The 9239-nt window shown below is 40.2% G+C and overlaps 1 protein-coding gene across 1 annotated transcript in view; it reads right to left on the reverse strand.

Annotated features, from left to right (window-relative positions):
* Nucleotides 1-9239, reverse strand: part of yy1a (YY1 transcription factor a) — a 51238-nt gene that overhangs the window by 12506 nt on the left and 29493 nt on the right. Inside the window, exon 3 of the mRNA XM_043697421.1 lies at nucleotides 2006-2066. Coding sequence (XP_043553356.1) covers nucleotides 2006-2066 — 61 coding nt within the window. The remainder of the gene's footprint in view (nucleotides 1-2005; nucleotides 2067-9239) is intronic.

Below are 9239 nucleotides of genomic sequence, written 5' to 3' on the forward strand. Positions count from 1 at the left end.
TGAGTATAGAAGTGAAGAGGTTCTTCTGCAGCTGTACAGGGCCCTGGTGAGTCCACACCTGGAGTACTGTGTGCAGTTTTGGTCTCCAAATTTGAGGAAAGACATTCTGGCTATTGAGGGAGTGCTGCGTAGGTTCACGAGGTCAATTCCTGGAATGGCAGGATTACCTTACACTGAAAGACTGAAGCGACTGGGCTTGTATACCCTTGAGTTTCGAAGATTGAGAGGGGATCTGATTGAGACGTATAAGATTATGAAAGGATTGGACACTCTGGCAGTAGGAAACATATTTCCACTGATGGGTGAGTGCCAAACCAGAAGACACAGCTTAAAAATACGGGGTAGACCATTTAGGACAGAGCTCAGGAGAAACTTCTTCATCCAGAGAGTGGTGGCTGTGTGGAATGCTCTGCCACAGGGGCAGTGGAGGCCCACTCTCTGGATTCATTTAAGAAGGAGTTGGATAGAGCTCTCAAAGATAGTGGAATCAAGGGTTATGGATATAAGGCAGGAACAGGATACTGATTAGGAATGATCAGCCATGATTATATTGAATGGCGGTGCAGGCTCGAAGGCCTACTCCTGCACCTATTGTCTATTGTCTAAAATCAATTATGAAGAAACTGACTTAAGATCTGAACATTACTTGGGACACAAAGGTGGAGAAATTTTCTAACAAATAGAATTTGAAGTATGAATGAAAACAAAAGTTTAGCCTTCTCATTATTTCACTGGAAAGAAATTTCTGCTCATCCAGCATTGCATTTCAGATAAGCATTTCACTGGAACAGTCAAGAGGTGGGTGTGAGGTAAAGCTGCTGGGATCAGTCTCCATTTGAAAACCTGTACTTGAGGATATCCTAGGACAGCATGCAGATGAAAGGGAAAAAAGGTCAAGGATGCGTGCATGGCCAATAGATTTTAGTGCAGAAGTATGAAGAAAATCCATTTTAAAGAGATTCATTAGCTATGATTACAGATAACAATGGAGTCACAGGAGAATAATTAGTGGAGTTGTGACAAAGGAGAATGGTGTGGTCAACTGTGTCAGACTATAAGTCAAGAAGAATAAGGAAAGAGGATTTACCTTTGTCTCAACTACACAGGATGGAAATTTTGGACTTTATGAAGTGCCATTTCAGGTCCGTGGCAGAGGTTGAAACCCGAGTCATGGACTTCCCAGCAAAGAGAACAGATTTACGAGATGATAAATTGGTCAAGAATTTTGAAGAGGGATGGGAGGTTGGAGATGGGTAGTTAGTTTGCAAGGACAGAGAGGTCAAGGGTTGGCTTTTGAGGAGGAAGACAAACACTGTAGAGAAGACAGGGACAATACCTAAAGGGAGAGACCATTTATAATTTTGGTTGAACAAAATGAAGTTTGTAAAATATTCCTGAACAAGTTGATAGTCAACATTCCAATATTTTAGAATGAAGTGCAATAGCTATGAATAGCAGATCAGAAAGGCTCCAAAAAGAAATGAAATCACATATCTAAATCAAAGCCTGTCAAAATGAAATTAGCTGAACTTGTTGAAAACTCAACTTCATACCATCCGGTACTTATTCCGATTGCTGTCCTGCTGAGAAAACCTATATGTGGAACTAATGGCCCAAGTAGCATGTACCTGTATTGTATCATCTTATGGTACAGTATTGTGTGTATTTAGCTTAGCATTTTTAATAAATTAGACATTTAATTAATGGCTTTCTAGCTAAATCTCAGAGGTTTCCCAATCAGACATCTGGCATAAATGAAGAACAGAACCCAAGATGCAAGTAAACAATATCATAAATGCCAAGCAAAAGAAGTACACACCATAACTTGGGTGCCAAATACTTTGTATGACCTGCTTCAATAGTAACTTTTGTTTACAAAAACTCTACCAGTAAAACAGCAACCAATGCCTGCAAACAACAAATTACGAATCCAATTACATCTCTTACAATCCATCAACACCAAGAGTCTAATTAATTTATAATACTACCCAATTCATATACTCACTTTGTGAGGACATGCTATGGTTCTAGGTGCATCATCTTCTTTCTGCTTTCTTGGCTTCATCCTATGTAGAATGTGGAAACAAGTATCAAGACACACAGGAAATTAACATTAAACATTCATGAAACCCATTTTACAAATTTTGAGCATTTTATAAATCCATCAACCACAATTCACCTTGTTTTGCAAAGTACATGCCAAAATTTACAATATTGCCTGGAAGGAAAATGTTGAAAGAGCTATCATTAAATACTCTAAAGGAAGTACTTGCCCTGAATGATCAGGACCTTACCAAATACCCACCACAAAAAAGGATCGCAAGAACTTCAGTTAATTAAATGATGTGGGGATGCCGATGTTGGACTGGGGTGGACAGAGCAAGAAGTCACAAGACACTAGGTTACAGTCAAACAGGTTTATTTTTAAATCAAGTTTTCAAAGCACTGCTCCTTTGTCAGGTAAAGCAGAACTTGGAACTTCATCTGACAAAAGAGCAGGCTCTGAAAGTTTACGATTTGTAATAAACCAGTCAGTCTACAACCTGGTGACGTGTGACTTCTGACAAAGTTCTTTACACGATTTAATGTTCAGCAAAACAAAGTGACAAATAGGTAGAAAAAATATTTTTCATAGTACAGTTCTTCTTCAAGGAGGCTTGAAAATAAATAAATACAACATGGGTGTACAGTACCTTTAAGAGAGTTAAAAGCTAGTAGTGACAGCACCAAGTGTTCGCAATAAGATACAATGTAACATTTGATTCAGAACAGCTAGCACTAGCTGAGTTGCTATGAGACAAAAACAAATTTGAATTCGGCCAATCTATTTAGATTATACCCCAAAAATAACAAATTCCAATTAAGTTTGAATTTAGTATATTGACTATCTTAAAAGCCAATGACACAATCTGATGCTGTGGTGGTATACGACTAGAGAAAATTGAACAGTTTAGAAGAGTACTGTCATGCTAAGCATGTAAAGACTGCCTAAAACATAGCTCTCTTAAAGGTACCTTTATCGATCAGTAACCTATGAAGCGGAATCCCCAAGAAAAGAAGACAGGAATAAAGAAAAGAACTGAAAGCGGTCTGATTTTGAGATAAGGAGTTTTGTTTTGTAAATCTTGCTTGGGAGTTTTACCAGACTAGTATTGTAGAAGGGGAAGGTAAAAGGTTAGAGGAAGGAGTTGTAAATAGTTGTTAGCTAATTATTCTCTGTTATACTTTAGGAAATAAAGTTGATAATTTTTACTTTAAATAGTTCTTTACCTCTCAAATTTTCTTAGATTACTACACGGGATAAATCTTTTCTGTGGAGCTCGTTTTAAATTTTGCAGGAAGTTTTACCCCGTGTCGTAATAGTTTGGGGGCTTGTCGTTGGGATTTGAACTGGTTTAAACAGATTTGAATAGATTTGGGGGTACGAGAATTCCAGTAGACTTAAACACCTGCAGATTAGTGTCCTAGATCTTTAAATAAAAAGAAAGTGAGAGAGGGGGATCCAAGATGGCAGCAACCCAGCAAGTCTGAGTCTACAGTGCTCCTCCCAAGACTTGGGCAAAGTGGGTCACCTGCCCCCACCACACTCACCAAATCATTTAAAATAATTTTTACTTAATGTAATTAGTTGGTCAGTATTGAATTTAAACAATTTAATCTCCAATAAAAATGACTAAAGGAAAGGGAGTCCGCAGCTCTCAGCAAGCAGGAACCCCTCCCCCACCCTCTCCAGCTGCACTGAGGCGTCCGCAGCCACCCTGGGGGACTTACCTACGGTGGCGAGCCTTGTGGAAATAATCTCCAAACTCGATGCGAAGATTGATGCTTTCATTGAAGAATCCCGAAGCTGATGGGACTCACTCTTGGCCGCGCTGCAAAAGCACGACCGAGACATCAAGGAAATTGAGCACCGCGTCGGAGGGGCGGAGCTAAAGGCCGCAACCTCCGAAAACTACAGCATAATCGGCCGTGCATTTGGGTCCGGACTCTCGAACAGCGAGTCCGGACCTTAGAGAATCACATCGACGACCTCGAGCGTTTGCTGGGCCTTCCCGAACGGGAAGAGGAAGGTCAGCTTATAGTGTTCCTTGAACAGTGGCTTCCACAGCTTTTAAATCTGGAGGCTGGATCAGGCCAGGTAAGGGTGGAATGGGCCTACCGGGTTGCAATACGCGGGCCCGGCTCGAACCAGCGCCCCCGCCCGGTTCTGTTCCGGCTGCAGAGCTACAAGGAGAGGCAGATACTCTTAGAAGCCTCCAGAAATCTTGGTAAAGATCCCCAAGCCATGATCTATAAAGATTCCAAGATCATGTTATTCCAGGACTTTTCCCCAGCTCTGGTCCGAAAGAGGAAGGCGTTTGATGAAGCGAAGTGTTTAAGGAACTTAAATATTCAGTACTCCTTGCGTTATCCAGCAACACTACGCTTTAACCATGAAGGGTCCGTGTATAACTTCGGATCGCCGGAATAGGCCAAGGAATTTTTGGACTCTGAGATAAATTGTAAGAGTTAATAGATGTTGGTTTGCTTTCCCCCCACTCCAGTTTACATCCCCCCTTTCTTTAAAAATATTAATCCCTTTTTTTTAAAACCCACTAATCATCATCTTGGGGGGTGGGGAGAGGGATTTATTTATTTGTTCTCTACTTAACGATTTTCTCTCTTTTTTAAAAATTCTATATATAGGCCTGGGGGGGTGCGGGGGTCTCATTAATGTTGGTGGGGGAGGCAGTTACCTTATCCTATTTTATCCCAGTCTTTCGGAGCAGGGTTGTTTTCCCTTGTTATTTTGTATTATTATATTTAATTATTACTTGTTGAGGCTGTAATTTTATAGTTATATATGTTTATACATGGTATTAACATTACCAAATATATCCAGGTGTTGGTGTGGGTGGGAGGTAGGGTGCTCACTGTTAACTCTAGCCAGACAATATATTCTGATTAAAGCCCTTATAAATGGAGAGGAATATGGGATTTTAAATTTGTATTGCCCCCCCGGCACATCCTTTTAAATTTATAACGGAAGCTTTCTCAAAATTGATGGCTCTCTGTGCTCGTCATACAATTATAGGGGGAGACTTTAATTGTATTATGGATCCAGAAATAGATAGGATTCCCAAGAGTACTGCAGGAGTATCTCCCAGATCTAGACAACTGGTGGATTTGAACAAAGAATTAGGACTAGAAGATGTATAGAGATGCCTTCATCCACAGGGCAGAGATTTTTCTTTTTACTCCAATCCACATAAATGTCATACCAGAATCGATGTTTTTTGCCCCCTCGATTTTTAAAAATTCCTTATCATCCTGTAAAATAGGCAATTTCCGATCACGCTGCTGTATATATGGAAATCAAGGCGAGGAACAATAAGACATCCCCCCGGCATTGGCGTACGGACCCCTTCCTGATGAAAGATAGTAAATTTGTAAAGTACTTCTCTCAAGAATTTAAAACTTTTTTAGAAATTAATTCAGGTACGGCTAGCAACCCAATGATGTGGGAGACCATCAAAGCTTACGTGCGAGGTTTGATCATCTCATACTCAGCGAACCAGAAAAAAATTAAAGGGAGAACAACAGCGTCTGCTCGAAGCTCGCTTAAAAGCAGCTGAAACAGCATACGCTGACAGACCTTCTATTATCAAATTGCAAAGGATTACGGCCCTTAGGACAGCTCTAAACACCACGCTTACCCAAACGGCTAAGAGGGAAATATTATTTGCAAAACAAAGGTTATATGAATTTGGCAATAAACCTAGTAGATACTTTGCATTTCTTGCAAAGAAAAAAGAAGGCCCCTCAAACTACCACGTCTATCAAGGAAAGTACGGGTATTTTGACTCACGATCATAAAAGGATTAATGCAATCTTTAGAAAATTTTATTCTGATTTATATAAATCACAGGATTGTGAAGACAGGACCAGGAGGATGCTGTCATTTTTTAAAAATCTGACCTTTCCAAACCTAACTCCGGAACAGGTATCGGTCTTGAATGTTCACCTAACAATCCAAGAAATACTTGACGCAATCAAGCAACTTCAGAGCGGTAAGGCACCTGGCCCAGATGGGTTTCAAGCTGAATTCTATAAAGAATTTACAGGAATATTGGCTGGTCCATTTATGGACATGTATAACTATTCATACAGTCAAGACTGTCTCCCGCCTTTGCTGAAAGAGGCGAATATCCCTCTTATCCTTAAAAAAAGGAAAAAGGACCCAGAAGATTGCGCATCATACAGACCAATATCCTTGCTCAATGAAGATTTTAAAATCCTCTCTAAAACATTAGCATTGAGGCTAGAAAGGGTATTGCCACATATTATAAAGGAGGATAAGACGGGGTTTATTAAGGGTCATAGATTATCCAATAACGTTAGAAGGGTTTTGAATGTGATTCAAGCCTGCCATCAGGGAAAGATACCAGGAGTAGTAGTCTCATTAGACGCGGAAAAGGCATTCGACAGGGTTGAATGGTCATTTCTGTTTTACACATTGGAAAGGTGTTTACCAAATGGGTCTTAACACTGTATAGTGATCCCAAGGCAATTGTGATTACCAATGGATTTGGCTCAGATAGCTTCAGTGTGGATAGGGGCTGCCGTCAGGGATGTCCCCTCTCGCCATTGCTATTTACGGTAATAATTGAACCACTAGCAAAAGCTATACGGGCTGACCCTAATATAACAACCCCGAGGATTGGTAAAGGTAAACATAAAATTACCCTTTATGCTGATGATGTTCTTCTATTTCTCTGTAATCCTTTGATGTCTGTACCTCACTTAATCCAAGTTATTAATACATTTAGTGTATTTTCAGGCTACAAAATTAATTTCTCAAAATCGGAGGCTATGCCAATGGGTGGCCTTGCTAGTATATCCCACTTATTGGACGGATCCCACTTTCCCTTTCGGTGGTCCCTGGAGGGTTTCTTATATTTAAGCATTTTTATTACCCCAGTATTTGGTCAGTTATACAAGGCTAACTTTGTGCATTTACTGGAAAGGATAAGTTAGGACCTCCAGCGATGGGGAGACCTTCCAATTTCCTGGCTAGGTAGAATAACACTAATTAAAATGAATGTCCTGCCCCATCTCCTGTATCCTATGAGAATGCTTCCGAGGCTGGCACTACGTAAATTATATGGCTGGTTGGGTTCCTTTATCTGGAATCATAGACAGCCCCTCATTAAGCTGAAGAAGCTACAGCTTCCACAGGCAAGGGGAGGACTGGATTTCCCAGATTTTAGGAAATATCAGTTAAGTTACATAGATGATTGGGTCTTGTCTGACCTGCAATCAATCTGGCTGGACATCGAGGCTTCTGAAGTAAAATGCCCACTTACTAACTTTTTATTTTCAGACAAGAGGAAAATCATTACGGACCACTGTAAAAACCCTATAATGCTAAACACAATTAAAGCTTGGAATATAATGCGGCAAAATGAGGGCAACTCACATAAAACATCCCCCTATGTTCCAATAGTGGGAGCATGGGGATTTCAACGAGGGTTTACAGATGCCACTTTCAAACTCTGGAGATCCAGGGATATCTCATGTTTAGGGGCTCTGTTTAAAGAAGGGGTCCTGATGTCTTTTGAACAGCTGCGTCAGAAATTTGGATTACCTAATGGAGACCTCATTCGATACTTTCAAATTCGAGATTACATACAGAAGACGACTACGTTATTAGATAGTCTTTATAAATCAGACAGAGAACGTAGAGTGCTATGGCCAATGGGGGTATCTTCCGTCAGTACTATTTATCATTTATTACATGAAGTAGTATCAGGAGATATGGACAATCTGCTTAAAACATGGGATCAGGATTTGGGACTAGAAATCTCTATAGAAATGTGGAATGACATTTGGGAAAACGCCAGAAGAATCACCATCTTCAACAGAACTCAGGCCATTCAGCTAAAGATACTTCATAGGGCCCATATAGCACCGGATCGATTGGCAAAAATTTAAGGCTGGAGCATCTCCAATGTGTCCCAAATGTAAAATTGAGGTGGGCACTCTTGTACATTGCCTATGGACCTGTCATAAGATCCGTAGATATTGGACTAAAGTAGCAAGTGCTCTGACAGAAATTTTAGGAACGGAAATTAAAGTGGACCCTGTATCTCTCCTTTTGGGCTTTTTGAACTTACCCTCCCTGGATATGCATGGGAAGAGATTATTTTCTATTCTCTCTTTCTGTGCAAGGAAAAATATTTTGATAAACTGGGTGGCTGAGGGCCCCCCCTGGCCTTTCAAATTGGCACAGATTAATAACGGAATGTATTCCCCTCTACTTCCTTTCCAAATATGGTGCACCAAAAGACCGCATTATTCCACAAAATATGGCAGCCCTTCTTGAATTATATAAATACAGATATTTCGGCCATCCTAACAAGGGCTTTTATTTAATTGAGATGGCGAACCTGGCTGGTCCGGGGCCTCTGGGGAGACGAATCCCGCACGAATACAGGTTTTGTTACATTTGATGTTAACACATTCCAAGCATGTATCTCACTACCCAATTTCTGTGTTATCCGTCGATTTTTTTTCTCTTATTTGAATAGTGTAAGAGACTTAATTATACATTCTGGTTAGTTGTAGGTTCGATTAGTAGTTAGTTGAGTTTTTTTTCCTCTCGGTATTTTTCTTTTGTTAAATTTTGAATATTATTTATGTAAGATTTAATTGTACATCAATGTTTATACTTGGGTTTTTTTTTAATTTTGTAAACTTGTAAAAATGTAAAATTTTCAATTAAATTTTAAAAAACGTAAGTGAGAAAATGTGTTTAATTTCGGTGACTTGTGGTTGATTTAATTGAGAGAGAGAGAGAAAAGGAGAGAGAGAGAGAGAGAGAAAAGGAGAGAGAGAGAGAGAGAGAAAAGGAGAGAGAGAGAGAGAGAGAAAAGGAGAGAGAGAGAGAGAGAGAAAAGGAGAGAGAGAGAGAGAGAGAAAAGGAGAGAGAGAGAGAGAGAGAAAAGGAGAGAGAGAGAGAGAGAGAAAAGGAGAGAGAGAGAGAGAGAGAAAAGGAGAGAGAGAGAGAGAGAGAAAAGGAGAGAGAGAGAGAGAGAGAAAAGGAGAGAGAGAGAGAGAGAGAAAAGGAGAGAGAGAGAGAGAGAGAAAAGGAGAGAGAGAGAGAGAGAGAAAAGGAGAGAGAGAGAGAGAGAGAAAAGGAGAGAGAGAGAGAGAGAGAAAAGGAGAGAGAGAGAGAGAGAGAAAAGGAGAGAGAGAGA

This window comes from Chiloscyllium plagiosum, chromosome 10 (assembly GCF_004010195.1).
Source record: "Chiloscyllium plagiosum isolate BGI_BamShark_2017 chromosome 10, ASM401019v2, whole genome shotgun sequence".
NCBI classification, from domain to species: Eukaryota; Metazoa; Chordata; class Chondrichthyes; order Orectolobiformes; family Hemiscylliidae; genus Chiloscyllium; species Chiloscyllium plagiosum.